Below are 17,564 nucleotides of genomic sequence, written 5' to 3'. Positions count from 1 at the left end.
TTTCATTCTTGATTTAGTCGTGAATTTTTTTATAGACATGTAACTTTTGTATCCAGTAATAATTTACAATTTAATATGAAATTAAATTTAAGTCTTCTATACTTTTATTTTCATAAACACGCATAAATACACATATAGAGATATTATATGTATCTTTGTGTTTATGTATTTATATAAGTTTGGCCCCCCACACCAAAAATTATGATTCCGCCCCTGACCACAAACAATAGCAGCGATAATGAATACCCCAGTCACGTAAACATTGTCAACATTATAGTGATTTAACTATTAAAATAAAACCGTCATATTACCAAGTAATGATAAATCAGGACATAATTCATATCAAATTTTTTTTAAAAAAATTGAAAATTAAATTTAAGCAATTGATCACTCAAAGATAATTAGAAATGTAAGAAAACTCCTAGTATACTCACCAAATTAGTTTTTTTTGGCTATTTTGGTAAGCAAATTTGCTAAAATTGTCTAAAATGAGTCTACAACAACCTCGCTAATTTGATTAAAAAAATTTGGTGAGTGAACAGTATTCACCAACAATAGTGAACATTGTTCCCTCACCAAAACAATAAAAAACTATTAAAATTTACAGTTTTTCTTCCTTTATATATATATATATATATATATATATATATATTTCTTTCTCGCGCACCCTACTCTTCAGTCCTCTCCCATTTTTGGTCTCCCTAGTGAATGGTCTTATTTATATTGGAAAGAAAATGTTCTTATTTATATTGAAAGCATATGACACTTTTTTGAAAAATATGACTGTCAAGAAAAGAAAAAGGAGGGGGGGGGGGGGTTGGTGTAGGGGGGGTTTGGTGGCAGTTATTCCCCTTGGGGAGAAGGGTGGCTCATACCAAAAGTTGTTAACGCCACTTCTAGGGTAGTTCACCACCTCCCCTGTGGCCACATCTGGGGTGGCCTGCAAGCCAACCCTAGCCCATGGAGGTGGCATAGGCCAAGGTGGGGCACTAGCCACCCCAGTGGTGGCCAACGCCACCTTTTGGGGTAGCCATCCGCCAACCCCTTACTATGGGGTGACTCGCGAGCCACCCCAGATGGGGCTAGGGGTTGCGTGTGGTGAGCAACCAGCAGTCGCCCCCCAACCCCCCCCCCCCCCCCCCCCCCCCCCCCCCCCTCTTTTCATTTTTTTTTAAAATAAAAAATAAAAATTAAAGTTTTGAAAATTTTAAAATGGCGTCACTTTACTTGATGTGTTAATGCCTACGTGGATAAACAGTAACTCACCCTAACGGACGTTGGGAAAATGGATGGAAAAATCGCGAGAATGACTGATTTCAAATCCTTGACAAACCAGCATGCCAAAAAAATGGGCAAACTATGAGCTGAAATGAGAGTCCACTGTCTACTAAAATGAGAGCCAACTGTGTGCTGAAATGGATATGTGTGTGTGTGTATATATATATATATTATTGGTTTCCTTTCTTTTTGATTTTCCTTTTGATTTTTGATTTTTGATTTGATTCTTCTTTTGATTTTTTTTTTTTTTTAAGTACACAAAGTTTGATCGCTCAAACGCCTTTTACCATACAAACCAAACTTTTCCTTATCTATCCAAACAAAAGGAAGAATCTTGAACCATGAAGAAGCCATATATGTACGTCTTTTGTGAGATGGAGGCGACATCGGTGAAGGCAGCGACTATTATGGTGTTAAAGTATTAATTAAATGATTAAATTTACTTCTTCCTATTTGCTTAAGCTTTTGGGACAAGTGGTGATTTAACATGGCATCAAAGCCAAAGGTCCTGAGTTCGAACATTGACTCCGTTATTTACCTCATATTTCAATTAAATATTCTACGTATTGAGCATCACCTATTAAAATGAAGTTTGAGCCTATACGTGAGGGGGAGTGTTAAAGTATTAATTAAATGATTAAATTTACTTCTTCCTATTAGTTTAAGTTTTTGGAACAAGTGGTGATTTAACACGTCGGTGAGGAACAACAATATGGAGCGAGATCAGCCAGAGCAAGTGGTGGCTGGCAATGAGTTTGGCGCTAGATTGTTGGGCTCTCTGGCGTATGTAGGTTTACTACTCCTTCAATGGTTGTTAACGTAGTTGAGACTCTTACAATGGCTATTGTTGGAGTTGGATCCCTTGGATTTCTTCCAAGGAAGCGTACTGCACACCACAAAGAAAGGTGAGGGGTTTTTCTGCGTTATTTGGATTGTTTGCTCAAGACTTTTATTCTATTCTTTCTCCCTCTTAGAGAGATCAAGAGTTTCGGTTTTTGAATCTATGGTTCTGTTTGTTCATGCTTTTTAGAGAGTATTTTTTTTGGTTGAGCAAATATTATGATGCGACTTAAAAATGAGAATGGTTTTTAATGTTTTTTTTGGTAAGTAATTTTATATATTTTGAGTTGTTTATTAATATTTTGAGTTGTTTGTTAATATTTTTGTTTTTTAATAAAAGAACAAAAATTAGAAAGGAAGAGTGATATCAAAATTTTACAATAGTTCAGCATATCAGCATCGTGTCGCATAATTTATAACAGGGACATTTAAATAATTTTAATTGTTGTTGCATCAAGAGAAGTGAAAGCAAACTTTATAGCAGGGACGGATTTATGGGGTCGGTTTAGGTTATGCCCCCTCTCAATTTCTACCTATTGGTTGCTTGTTCTTATCTATAAGAGTTTCTAGCTTTGTTCTTGCTTGAGTCTCTAAGTCAGCAGAGTGTATGGTAGCTTTGAAGGTAGTTTTATTTTGTAAGGAGGTGGGCTTTCTTCAAGTCTTTTTTGAAGGGGATGCTTCACAGGTCATCTCAGATATCAACTCACCACCTCCTCATTTCTCCAAGGCTGGTCACCTTACTGAAAGTGTTATTAGAGAGCTAGAAGGTTTTTAGAAAAGCCATCTTTGTGTATGTACCAAGAGAGCTTGATGAGGTGGCTCACACTTTAGCTAAGGAAGCTTCTGTATGTAAGATTGATGATTGTTGGCTGGAAGAGGTACCGGAGTGTATTTCTAGTTTGGTTGTTAGGGAAAAGTCTACTATCCCTAGATCCGCTCTTGTGGGATCGTGATTTATATGATGTAGTGATTTATATTTCAATGAAGTTGAGTTTTATCCAAAAAAAAAAACTATGAAGTTTAATAGTGTCCAAGCCTAGTTTGGTAAAAGTTTTTTAGGTAAGTTTTTTTTTTTTGAATAGTATAAGAAATTGAAGTAATATAAAGTAAAAAGAATTTGTATGAACAAATAATAATAATAAAAAAGTTCTGTTTTATAACAAGTATTTTTATTTGAACAATAATAAAAAGTGATTGATATGATATTATAAAAGGTGAAAAAAAAAAAAAACAAATGTTTGAGGTTCACTTTTTTCGAAAGAAAAAAGTGAAGGTAACAAGCCCAATGTTCCGCACTCTAGGAGCTTGGTTGTGAATGAAAAATGATATTATGCCACCCAAACACACAACTATTAATTTTTTTTTCGTTACTTTTTATTTATTTTAAATAAAAAACACAAAAGCAGACTCCAACCTATTTATATGATTTTGTGATTTTTTGTTTAATAAAAAAAAAATTAATAGTTATGTCAATAATTATGTCATGGGTGACAACATATCATATTTCTTTGTGAATTGAGCTGTTAAATACTACAAAGAACGGAACTCGATAAAGAATAAGAGTTTGTTTGGGTTTGCGATCGTTGACAACTTAAGTGTGCAATCCCAAGTGCAGGTTGTTGCTAAGTAATAAATTCCTGGGAGTCTAAGTGCCGAACCACAGGGATTTAGGGAACAAAGAACACTAACAAAATAAGATTAGGAAAAACTTGTGACAATTGATTTGGTTGAATGATTTTTATAAAATGCAATAAAAGATATAAGAGAAACAATAATTAAAAGAAACTGCTAAGTCATTAGAGTTTTACTTTTAACAAAATTGTAGTACTTATTCCTCAACTTATTTTATAACTCAATTGAGAGGCAGGTAAGGAGTGCACCCAATCGGAAAATAGAGCAGTGATCATAAAGAGAAAATATCATTAAAAGAAAATATCATTAAAAGATTAATCTTTAAATTGATTGATTTTGTTACACAAAATTAGTTATTTGATTCGTAGGGAATTCCAAGCATTCATTGTACCCGTAGTTAACAATGTATCAAGGAATTTTACAGAACAAAACCATTTTTTAAAATAAATCATGCAATTAATTAAAAAGATTATACATTAAAAACTATAGAAGAGTTGGGGAATAAATACTATAATTTCATTAAAAGTTTTACCCCTACCCTTAGTTAGAAATTTAGCTACACATAACTACGAAAATTAATTCTATCATCAAGGTCCTGAACATCAAGATAACAAAATAAAAAATAACTCTCAAGAAAAATAAAAACAAAAAAAAAAAGTCCCATGCTGGTCCCGTCCTCCTTTCTTTTTATCACCACACAAGTAGCAGATAAACGAAAGAATGAGAGACAACATCCCCCCAAACACTCGGCATGAAGAGGAGTCATTTCCATTTAATTCTCTTCAATTGGTCTTTCTTTATACGCCGTGAACCTCATTTTTCTTTATCATTTGTATGGCATTGACTTATTGTTAAGGAAATTCAGGATCAAGAACAGCAAAGCACCTCTACTAGCAATCTGGTTCACATTCAACCAGAAAAGGAAAATTCTAGTCAACCTAAGCAGTACTCTTTCTCTACTAATTTTCCTCTTAATCAACAGCAATCCTATAGCTACTTTGCAGAAGACCACAGCAGAAGCTACCAAGCTACCTCACACCATTCTGCAGAAGATCCTAGTAGCTGACACAGTCAACCCTGCTCTTGATTTTATGGCCTCCATGTTTTCTGCTGAATACTCCTCCAACTCAGCATAGATTTATGTGTGATCAGTTTTGGATCTTGTTCTTTGTTTGTATTATGATCAGAAGCATAGGAACTTGTTACTTTGACTTATGTTTAGAATATTGTCTCTTGTAATTATCTTTATTATTGGTTCACCGAGCCTACTGCATGTACTCTTGTATATTCACTCTCTATATATAGAACAACAACTCTGCCCTTGGACTTTAACCAAGTAGAGATTTCTCAAGCTCTTTCATGGTATCAGAGCAATCAAGAACCAGCGTTCAACCAATGGCCAACCCCAACTCATCCACTACTAACACTGCATCATCCTCTCAACACAACACCAACACCAACACCAACCCCAATCCAAACAACTCTGTTGCTGCAACCAACCCTTGCACCGAAAACATTTCACCTTTCCTAACCATGCCAAACCTATCTCAACTTTTCAAGTTGGAAGGCCCCAACTACCTAGCTTGGGTGTCGCAATTTCAGCCCATTCTTCGTGGTAATGAACTTCAAGGACTAGTTGATGGAACTGATCAATGTCCTCCTCAGTTTATCATCAATGAAAACAATGTCCAAACTACAAACCATGCCTATGTTGCATGGCAGAAGAAAGACCAGCTTCTATTAAGCTGGATCACCAACTCCTTGGCTCCAACACTGTTTTCCTCCATGTATGGAGTCAACACATCTTACCAAGCCTGGACAGCACTTGCTGCTAAGTATGCGTCTCAATCCAAGTCACGCATCTCACACTTGAAGAGACAACTGCAGAATCTACAACATAAGACCTGCACTGAGTACTTGAACATGGCAAAACAGTGGGCATATCAACTCTCTGCAGCAGGCAAACCGATTGAAGATGATGATCTCATCTCCTATGTGATAAGTGGTCTGAATCCCCTCTTTAACACTTTTGTCACAGTTCATTCGTTCACTACACAGGATTAGGAAATGAACTTTACTGATTTCCAATCCGAACTGCTAAATCATGAAATGTTGCTAAACAATCAACAACAACAAACTCCTACAACCGAATCTGGAACCTTTGCTTTCTATACCAACAAACCAGGCCAATCCAATCTCATTCACCCCAACTCTTCCTTCAGAAAGAACAAGTATCCTCTAAGACCCAACTCACAAAATCCTCAGTTTGCACCAAGAAACAATCCTGCCTATCATTCCTTTCCTCCCAGAAACAATACTGGCTTCCCTGGCAGAAACCGTTTTGCACCAAACCAACAAGCTCCTCTGGTGCCACTAGCACCTATGCTGAATCAAGGTGATACAAAAGCCAATCAAAATCCAGCTGCAGCTCGCCCTGCTTGCCAGATCTGTGGAAAGAATAACCACAGTGCTCTTGACTGTTACCACTGAATGGACTACTCCTACCAAGGAAGACATCCACCCGATCAATTGGCAGCTATGGTGGCTCAACTCAACGAAGAATTTGGAGCCGAAAAGTGGCTAGCAGACTCAAGTGCCAATGCTCATATTACTCCTGATGCAGCCAACATACATGAGCCACAACCCTTTGAAGGACCGAATATGGTGGGAGTAGGTAATGGAACAGGTTTGAGTATCCAAAACTTTGGTTCTTCAATTGTTCAGTCATCCTTCCCTCTTCATCCTTATATCGTACTCAAAGACATCTTACATTGTCCCAATGCTTCAGCCAATCTTCTCTCCATTAATAAATTTTGCATTGATAACAATTGTTGGTTTGCCTTAACCGGTTCAAACTTTACTATGAAGGACAACCTAACGGGAAGGGTGCTGCTCTAGGGACCCAGTGAGAATGGACCCAGTGAGAAGGGTGCTGGCTAGCAGCATTTGAGAAGCACCCTCCAAGTCATGGTCCTAAGTGTATCTCTTTTGTTTGTATTTTCTTTGATTTGGCTTCTTTTCTTTGATCTTCAACGTCTGACCCTCTTCAGAAAATCAACTTTGCCTTTTCTTTCTTTTCTTCGTTATTGAAAATAACAAATATTTTAAGCTCAAAATTAATAATTAGACATTATTTTACAATTAATTCTAAAATGCAAGAAATATGAAATTTCGGTGTGACAATGCTTATTTTTAATCCAGAAAAACATGCATATTAAGGCTATTATCATGGATTTTAATATGTGCGATTTCAAAAAGTGATTTTTTAAAATGCAGTTAAGCGTTTGGTAAAATCGCAGTTTGCCCTTTTAAAATCACAGGTTAGCCTATACAATTCTATATTTTTAAATCGCAATTTTTTAAAAAACGTAATTTCTAAATGATTTATTTTTTACGATTTAATTTAAAATTACATTTTTTATTTACGAAATTGCAGTCTTAAACGCACCTAAGAGGAGATTAGACCCTTTTTTGTATTTACTATTTACTGATTGATGTCAAATCTAACACTTATCCCTCAGTTGATATTGAATTATTTCACGTGGGTTTCAGTCCAATATAACTACCATTCTTTTGAGCATGAGTATGCCTTTCTGCAACTGCAAGTCTTTCCCTAGCCGTGTAATGTTAGAATTATTATTTTATCATTTTTATTTTTGCCTATTTAATAATGATATAATTTTTTAAATTATTATTTGACTTCCTATTGATCATTATTAAATTTGATTAAGCGGTAATTTTAAATGCCACAAAATTTTTTAAGGGACTCAAAGACACAATAATAAATTCTAAAATTACACTTTCTTTATCCTCTTCCTCCTCAAAGTGGAAATAAAGGGAACTTGGTTAAAAGTAAAAATAAGCTCGAGCCTTTTTTTTTTTTTTTTTTTTGGTTATAAATACATGACATTACAAAAGATAACTATTACAATGAAACCAAAAAGGGTGGGCTGGAGCCTCGAGTATTATTTATTTTGGGTGAAACTTTACTTACCCTTGAACTACCAATTATTTTTTTTTAATGTTCTTTTAAATTTTTTTTAAAAAATTACAACTTAAAATTCTGATTTTGATATATATTAACCAATTAGAGAATGGAAGAACAAACCTTGAAGTAGGACTACAACATTGACCTACAACTCCATTGGAAATTACTATTCCGGACCAAACCGTCCCTGTGGGCTAACCTGGACTAGTGGGTCGCCCTGCAAAGCATCAGGTCTCATTCTAAGACATTTCCTCCTCAGTTCTGTTCTCTTCATCGACAGTTGACTACAACATTGACCTACAGCTCCATTGGTAATTTGGTACACAGTAATACAAACATGGGCGGCTCTAGCCTTAGACGAACGCCCAGTAACACAATTACACAAATAAAGACTTAAAGGTCTAGGGATAGCGATACCCACCCAAAGATGGAGGCTGTGCCCTACAAGGACTCCACCCACAGTACTCCCCTTGAAGCCGTAGAATCTGGGGTAGCAAAAACCTCTGTTTCTACGGCATTTACAGAAATTTCAGAGCAAACTCAGCAACTGCTGCAGAAACAACAGCAGAAACCATCAGAATCACTGCAATACGAGATGGGAAATGACAGTGAAAAATTTGAGGAGGAAGAGAATCATCCACCAGATTCTGAATGGCTGACCTCCATCAAAAAGAAACTCGAGCAAGCGCGTGAAGACGATGCCTTATGTTCAAGGAAAACGGTGTGCATTTTCCGAGTACCCCACAGCCTACGAGAAGGCGATAAGAAGGCTTATTTCCCCCAGCTGGTCTCCCTCGGCCCTTACCATCGTGGTCAAAGACGCCTTCGCCAAATGGATCGCCATAAATGGCGCGCCCTTCACCATGTCCTCGAGCGTACTAGCAAAGACGTAGAACTCTATCTTCAAGCTGTAAGAGAACTTGAAGAAAGAGCTCGCGGCTGTTACGAAGGGTCAATCACTCTTAGTAGCAGTGAATTTGTCCAAATGATGGTCCTAGATGGTTGCTTTGTGATTGAGCTCTTGCAGGGTGCTGCTAAAGGATTCGAAAACCTTGGATATTCTTCAGACGACCCCGTCTTTGCAAAGCGTGGCTCAATCCATTCCATTCAACGAGACATGATAATGCTAGAGAATCAGCTTCCACTCTTTGTACTTGATCGGCTTCTGGGACTCCAGCTAGGCGATCCAGATCAGGAAGGAGAAGTAGCCAAGCTAATACCCCGTTTCTTTGATGCACTTATGCCAACTGATGTGCCAACTGATGAGTCATTTCCTGCTTATGAAAGTACCATTTTAGGCCCTGGCCCAAGTAGCCTTCATTGCCTTGATGTTTTCCGACGAAGTCTCTTGCGCAAAAGGCCTCAAGATCTCTCGAGTAGAAAGCCTCAAAGGTTAAGCCGGTTCACGAATTTAGGCGAATATTTTACATCTCCTCCTCCTGTATTTGTTAAACGAAGGCAGCAGTTGATACATTGTGTAACAGAACTCAGAGAGGCTGGAGTAAAATTCAAGAGAAGGAAGACAGATAACTTCTGGGACATAAATTTCAAGAATGGAATTCTCCAAATACCCAAGCTCTTGATCCATTATGGTACCAAGGCACTTTTCCTCAACCTTATTGCCTTTGAGCAGTGCCATCCTGATGGCGGTAATAAGATTACTTCATATGTGGTCTTCATGGACAACTTGATTAACTCTCATCAGGATGTGGCGTATCTCCATTACTGTGGAATAATTGAGCACTGGCTTGGCAGTGATGCTGAAGTTGCCGACCTCTTCAATCATCTATGTCAAGAGGTGGTTTTCGACCGCAGCACGAGTTATCTTTCTAGCTTGTCCTCGAATGTCAACGGGTATTACTACAAAAAGTGGAATGCTTGGCGTGCGAGTTTAAAGCATAACTATTTCAGCAATCCTTGGGCCTTTATCTCATTAGTTGCTGCTTTTATCTTGTTGCTGCTTACCTTCTTACAGACATTCTATGGAGTGTATGCCTATTACAACCCAAGGTGAATCAGGTAAGTCCAAACTCTCTATTTTGCTGAATTTCAGTTACAAATCTAGTCCTTACAATGAAATACCATCGAGATGTCGCCTTGACATGCAAATGATTGAATGTGTTTATCTTAGTCGATCTTACATTAATGAATATTTGGTTGCCAATAAATTTCAACTAAAAGCACAAGCAGCAGTTCACTTTCCTAAATGGTCGAAAAACTCATAAAAAAATCTCTTGAATCAGATTTTATTGTTGCTTCCTAAACTAAGTAAACACCAACTTTTTGCTTTCCCATTTAAATGCATTTCACAATAGCTTATAATTTCTCTATACCATTTAAATATTCTTTCAATTAAATGCTAGCAGGAAAAAGATAAAAGAAAAAGAAATCATTTAAATATTATTTCTAATAAATTAATGTAAAAGAATGAGAGAGAAAATATTAAGTTTTTTATATTAAAACAATATTAAGTGAATTACTTTTGCTTCCTGAGATTAGGGTACAACTTTTAGTTCCCTTAAATTGAAAAAAAGTTTAATAAAAACTGTTACTAGTGTTTTAAGCGGGCCAAGCGGCCACCATCTTCTACATGTCCGGCAACTTTGAGTACGTGCATGGCTAAATAGCCAATTAATACATCATAATTGAGACAATCCCTACTATATATATGCTTATAAATTCACCTTCGGAGCATCATGCCATATACTCAAATTCCGAAGAAAATGATAGCAATTTGATTCCCATCCGAATCAAGAACATTTTTTGACAAATGCTGGATGTACCATGAGTTGAGTTATGCAACAAGTCATACTTAGGTTAATAGAAATGTCTAGATCATATCTCATTTTAATAAAGCTCCTAAAGCTCTCACGGGCTAACATGATATCTGAAACTTTAAATATAAAGAGAACAAAAAAAATAAAAGAGGCACCATTCTATATCCACAATTTTTTTTTGGCTTTATTGTGTCTGCAGTCTCCTTTGACACAGAATAATACTAGCAAGAAAAGCTGCAATTTTCATCTATATAAACTTTAAATATAAAGAGAACAAAAAAAATAAAAGAGGCACCATTCTATATCCACAATTTTTTTTTTGCTTTATTGTGTCTGCAGTCTCCTTTGACACAGAATAATACTAGCAAGAAAAGCTGCAATTTTCATATTAACTATATATATATATATATATATAACGGAAAATGATTTTTGCACAAACACACCTTATAGACACATTGTACATACTCACAATGAATATGGGACCCAGATCTCACATGCATGAGTCCTACATCCTTTATAAATATTTGTACAAAGTGTGAATTTACAAGTGTACTAATGTGACCTATCAAACTATCAAAGTGTGTTAAAAAGATCACTTTTGTCGAAATATTCAATTCTTTAAATGGGTTAAATTCAGATTCTTTTGCTAAATACCAAACCTTAAGGAGGATTCAATATTTATAAATTTGAAATTTAAATCTTTTATTAGGGAATTGACGATTTATACATGACATTTTAATATGTTTAGCAGCGAAGAGGGAGAGAGATTCTAGAGAATTACTTGGCACGTAATTAGTGTTAAATCACCACTTATTTCAAAATTTTAAGGTGGTAGAAAATTAGAAATAGATGAATTTAATCATTTAATTTAAGGATGACTTCAAAAAATGGTACCAAATTATCCGCGTCGTTGATGGAAAGGTACTAAACTAACAAAGCTCTCGAACCGGGTATCAATCTATCAAAAATTATCACTTATGGGTATTCTGTCAGGCTTCGGTGTCAAATCCTGACGGAACACGACTCACGTGACTAACACATGAATTTTTAAACCCGTTCTACATTGCCCCTCTGCAAAATAAAACTACCCGTTGTCTGCTAGATGGAACCAAAATGGGAAACGACGCGTGCAGCTCAAGCGCGCCACGACTGCACGTGGCATGCACACGCGGCAGTGGGGATCAGCTGTGGGAGGAGGGCTGACTGTGATTATGGAGGAGGGGTGCATGGCTAGTGTAGGTGGAGGGAAAGTAGTAAATCTCGCATGCAAAAACCCAAACAAAATAGTATAAATAACTTGTAAATTACTACTTATCTTAAAAGTTTAAGCTGTGGAATATTTAATTAAAATGTGGTGAATGATGGAGTCAAAGTTGGAACTTATGACCTTTGGCTCTGATACCATCTTAAATCACCATTTATCCTAAAAGCTTAAGTGGGTAAAAAGAGATAAATTAATCAATACTTTAACATAACTAGAAATGATAAGGAAGGGATAAAACATAAAGAAGTTGGAGTAGAGTTACTTAGGTGAGGTGGTGCGGAGGAGGGAAGAGCAGCCCTCCATGGCTAACCGGCTAAGATATGTGGAGGCTTCGCAGATGAAGAGTTTCCTTTAAGAGAGAGCTCTTATGACCTCTAGTTCAATTAGAAGAATTGGACATAAATTGACTAGGATTTGGTTTGGGTCCATTTTCAATTAGAACTGGATCCGTTAGAATTGCAATATTAATATGATAACGAATTGCAACCTCATCAATTCCTAAGTTGCAGTTTGGACATGATGAAATGAGTATCACTCTTTTCCTCTTCAGTGGCCCAAAACATCCATCGAAATTTCAAGCACCGCTGACCATCTCGCAAGGTAAGGACCGTCCATCTTAAGTTTCTGTCTTCTGTTTTCTTTGGTTTATGTTTTTTTCTTACTTATTAAAAAAAAAAAATTATTGAATATCGATTAGATATAGCCGTACTTAACCCTACACTACGAAACGAGTAATTCTACATGTACATTAAATGTTCGTCAAGTGTCTATAAAAAAAATGAGAGTATGCTCAAACTTCAAAATAGGCTTGACTACTATTTATTTTGTGTTTTTTTGGCTTTTGTTGTACCGTTGCATCTCAAGAAATTTTTTGACAAAGAGATATAAGCTCAAATTCAAGAAATTAATTTGATTGTAATATTTTTTTTTTTTGTAGGCTTTCAAAAAAATAACCAAAAGTTATTTACAAATAGATTATTACTTTTTACTTTTGAATTGTCTCAAAGCATATGATATGAAACTCTAAAAAAAAATGAAAGTATATATATATTTCTTTCATTTCCTATATATATATCGTTGAGTTCTTTTTTTAAACAAGCAATATTCTTATAGAAAATCGTATCATCTATACTATAAAATAAGTAATGTTTTAAAAATTATTGTATTTTACTATTTGTCACTAATAATCTTGTCTTTTCATGATGTTGGACGGCATTTAATTTACCAATATTTCCGGTACGGTGTTTTCCAAATTAAGAAAAATAACAAAGAACATATTGGAAAAATGATATTTGAGGAGATTTTTGTTTGGTTCCAAACAGTGAAAATACAAAAGGAAATGATTTGTCACGATCTTAACTGATTTTCAACCATATTTGGTTGACACAAAAATCAATTTTATTAATTTCTATTTCAGATTAGGATTTTACCGTTTATTTGAGTTTTTCATCTTTAGATTGATGTATACATCAAGTATTTTCATAATTATTGTATTTTTTTTTTATTTCCATTATTAGAACAATTTTATTACATTTCGTAGCTTTAAGGTATTACTATTGGAGTATTGGATCAGTTTTTTTTTTTTTTTTTTTTTTTTTTTTTTGAATAAGTGGAATGGAGTATTGGATCAGTTATATTCATGAATGGAACCAGAATTTTATATTTGGAGGGGCCAAAATATGAATGATGGGTCAAATTTATTTTTAGTCCGGGCTAAACCTAATTTTAAGCTTAAAAATACATATATATATATTTAAGTTAATAAAAAAATTTAAAAGAAAACTTAAAAACCAAGGGGGGTTGGTCTAAATATAGATCCGTCCCTGGTTATATATATTGAAATAATCAATTTTTACCATCAATAATATTATCAGTTTTCTCTATCAACATATATCTTAATTCTTGTGCATTGATAATACAGTTTTAAAATAATGTAGAGAGAGAGAGAGAGAGAGAGAGAGAGAGAGAGCTCGAGCTCTTTTCTATTTTGGTTGGTGAGCAAAAATTTCTATTATTGCTTTCATCGCCTTTTCTCAGGCCTCATAAAGTCACCGGGAATAACTGTCACGAGAGGCATCAAATAAAATAAAACAAGTAGATTGAATAAATTAGTTGGTGTGTCATTAATTATCATCAAATCCCTGTATTTTACACGATTAAATGTTGTATTTTTTTAGGTAGGATTTAACATAACATCTAACAAACTGACAGTGGTATAATAATTTCCCGTTTGCATGCATAAAAATATATCAAGTTGCAAGTTATAGGCTTCACAACAAGGATTTATTAAAAAACAAAACAACAAATAGTCACAAAAATTTAGACTGAAAATGAGGTAGAGAAGTTGTCACATTGTTTAATCAATTGAATTAGCTACGCTTTCACACACAAACTTTAACGATGAGTAACCTATATATATATATATATATATATATATATATATATATATATATATATATATATATATATATATATATATCATATCTTATGCCTAATCTTCAAATTAATTCAGAGACTTCAGATCTCTTTCTTTCTTTCTTTTCTTTTTTGTTTTCTAGGCACTTCAGATCTATTTCAAGTTGCCTTTATCTGTTCTCTTTTGACTCCCTTTGATCTTTTTAGTGCCTTTTCAGCTGTACGTAGTAGACAGGAATAGGACCTCCGTTCCATGAAATGAAAGACGTTATTTTAAAATTTTGAATAATATGATCTGAACCTTTAGATAGTTCCAATTGGTTGCATAAGAATTTGATCATATAGAACAGATAATACTAAAAAAAAATGGATATGGGAAGAACATGCCTTAAGAGTAGGAATACATTAACGTTTCACCTAAAAGTCATCTGGAAATTGCAATTCCAAACCAAAAGGGTTCCATGTGGGGAGTACATTGGATAAAGGGTCAATTAAAGATTTAAAGTATACAATAAATAAACATCTAAACCCCTTTGATATCAAAAGCTGGGCTACATCTTTATTTTCAGAGCCAGGAATCGCTCTCTAGGAATAATAAGCATTTCAGTGGTGCTTTAGCCGGCCACTTGAAAGGCATCTCTTAGCCAAGCCAGGCCAAACCCAGATAGCATTCTCCGCCAAAGATGGTGGCTGTCTTCAACAAGGAGCTCTTGAGCTGGTATCTAATCACTGTCAAGCTCAGAGAAGCCGTAGAGTCTGGGGTGGCAACAACACCTAATTCTACACCATCTGCAGAATTTCCAGAACAAGCTAAGCAGCTGCTGCAGAAACAACAGCAGGAACCATCAGAATCACTGCAAATCGTGATAAGAAATGATGGTAAGGATTGTGAAGAGGGAGACAATCCACCAGAGTCTGAGTGGGTGATCTCCATCAAAGAAAAGCTCGAGCAAGCGCGTCATGACGATGCAGGAAGTTCATGGGCAAAGCTGTGCATCTACCGAGTCCCCCACTACCTAAAAGAAGGCGATGACAAAGCGTATGTTCCCCAGATTGTCTCCCTCGGCCCTTACCACCATGGTAAGAGACGCCTACGCCAAATGGATCGCCATAAATGGCGTGCCCTTCAACAGATCCTCACGCGTACGAACCATGACATAAGGCTTTATCTTGATGCTGTAAAAGAACTTGAAGAAAGAGCTCGCAATTGTTACGAAGGGTCAATAGCTCTTGGCAGCAATGAATTTGTCGAAATGATGGTGCTAGATGGTTGCTTTGTGCTTGAGCTCTTCCGGGGTGCTGCTGAAGGATTCAAGCAACTTGGCTACCCTCGAAACGATCCCATCTTTGCAATGCGTGGCTCAATGCACTCCATTCAGCGAGATATGATAATGCTGGAGAATCAGCTCCCACTGTTTATACTTGATCGGCTTCTGGGACTTCAGTTAGGCAACCCACACCATAAAGGACTAGTAGCCAAGTTAACACTCCAATTCTTCGACCCGTTAATGCCAACAGATGAGCCATTAACAAAGAGTGATATGAACAAATTGGAGTCATCGCTTGGATACACAACCACCTTTGACCCTTTATCAGATCAAGGTGGCGTTCATTGCCTTGATGTTTTCAGGCGAAGTCTCCTGCGCAGAGGGCCTCAACCGGAACCCAGGATTTGGATCAAGAGATGGTCACACGGTACTCGTGTTGCAGATAAACGAAGGCAGCAATTGATCCATTGTGTTACAGAACTCAGAGAGGCTGGAATCAAGTTCAAGAAAAGAAAGACAGATCGCTTCTGGGACATAAAATTCAAGAATGGAATTCTCAAAATTCCTCGGCTCTTGATCCATGACGGTACGAAGTCACTTTTCCTGAACCTTATTTCCTTTGAGCAGTGCCATCTTGATTGCAGCAATGACATTACTTCATATGTGGTCTTCATGGACAACCTGATTAACTCTCATCAGGATGTGGGTTACCTCCACTACTGTGGAATAATTGAGCACTGGCTCGGCAGTGATGCTGAAGTTGCTGACCTATTCAACCGCCTCTGTCAAGAGGTGGTTTTCGACATCAATGACAGTTACCTTTCCCCCTTGTCCGAGGATGTGAACCGGTATTACAACCATAGGTGGAATGCTTGGCGTGCGAGTTTAAAGCATAACTATTTCGGCAATCCCTGGGCCATTATCTCATTAGTTGCTGCTGTTGTCTTGTTGTTGCTTACTTTTGCACAGACTTTCTATGGAGTATATAGCTATTACAACCCTAGGTGAATCCGGAAAGTCCAAGTTCTCTATTTTGTTTGAGTTTCAGTTACACTTAACACAGTCCATACAAATGAATACCCAGATGTTGCTTTTTTCGGGGGGCCAATTGATGGAATATGTTTGTCAAAATTTGGTTCCCAATAACTATGAAGTGGGCACCTATCTTCTACCCGTCTCTTGCAATTTTGAGGTGTGAATAGCCAGTGCATCAAGCTTTGAAATAATCCCTTCTAGGCTCATTATAAAGTCCCGTTTGGAGCATCATGCCATGTCAGCCTTGCAAATCCGCCAACAGAATTGAATATGAATCCTTCACTGTGGTGACTCCAATTCCAAAGAGAACGATAGCAACTTCCGATCCCAATCAATCAACCACATTTTCCGGATCCGGCTACGGCTAAATGCCCAATGTGCCATGAATTATGCAACAAGCTAGGCCGGTCTATTTCAGTAAAAAAAAAAAAAAAAAAAGGGAATAAGTTATTTTTGGCAATTTATTTTTGGCAATTTCCCTATCAATATTGCTTGGGCATACAATTCTCAGAAGGTCTTTATAGGGCTCACTCGCCTCGACAAGGGTTCGGATAAACTGAGATCTATTCAAGGAAGTTCGTTCCATGAGAAGTCCTCTTATAATTGTTTACCAGAGTTATGGAAGAGCAGTAAAAAATAGTTTATGCAGAAGCATAAACCATGTTATACTTTTGTGAAGATTAAGATTAAAAGTGACTTTTTTTTTTCAAATATTTTACGCCGAAACAGTTTGGGCCTAAGTCATGCTTTACGTACAACCATTTCTAGGTGCAAAGAATTAAATGGCCCATAAGATTTTACTAAAGAAGAGCAGCAAACACTACAAAAACAAAGTTCGCCGCAACACCATGCAATGATCTTCTAAGCCTTTCTATGTTAGCAACAGCCAATCCACCAGACAAGGCGACTAGGCTCATGCTCCTTTTTAAGAATTGATTGGCGACTATACTCAAAACTCCAATTTGATAATTTGTCGGCAAACTAAGCTCAAACTCCAATAGTGTCAAAATATAAACCATTCGGATATTAAACCAACTTCAGCATAAGCTTGAACTATAAACTTGTGT

At 36.3% G+C, this 17,564-nt stretch overlaps 2 protein-coding genes across 3 annotated transcripts; both read left to right on the top strand.

The window, feature by feature from the left end:
* The first annotated feature begins 8,165 nt into the window (after nt 1-8,165).
* On the top strand, nt 8,166-14,895 carry LOC133863856 (UPF0481 protein At3g47200-like). The gene is made up of 2 exons (XM_062299977.1): nt 8,166-9,757; nt 14,764-14,895. The coding sequence occupies exon 1, from the start codon at nt 8,166-8,168 to the stop codon at nt 9,750-9,752; it is 1,587 nt and encodes a 528-aa protein (XP_062155961.1). The 3' UTR covers nt 9,753-9,757; nt 14,764-14,895.
* LOC133863855 (UPF0481 protein At3g47200-like) lies at nt 14,869-16,647 on the top strand. Of its 2 annotated transcripts, XM_062299976.1 has the most exons (2): nt 14,869-16,048; nt 16,162-16,347. In XM_062299976.1, the coding sequence occupies exons 1-2, from the start codon at nt 14,878-14,880 to the stop codon at nt 16,194-16,196; spliced, it is 1,206 nt and encodes a 401-aa protein (XP_062155960.1). In that variant the 5' UTR covers nt 14,869-14,877; the 3' UTR covers nt 16,197-16,347. The 2 variants fall into 2 exon arrangements, with proteins under 2 accessions (XP_062155960.1, XP_062155959.1); XM_062299975.1 differs by having other exon boundaries at nt 14,869-16,647.
* The last annotated feature ends 917 nt before the right edge of the window (nt 16,648-17,564 follow it).

Source organism: Alnus glutinosa, chromosome 3 (assembly GCF_958979055.1).
Source record: "Alnus glutinosa chromosome 3, dhAlnGlut1.1, whole genome shotgun sequence".
Classification (NCBI taxonomy): domain Eukaryota; kingdom Viridiplantae; phylum Streptophyta; class Magnoliopsida; order Fagales; family Betulaceae; genus Alnus; species Alnus glutinosa.
Note: the sequence above shows the minus strand (reverse complement) of the source record. Positions and strands in the feature narration are given on the sequence as shown.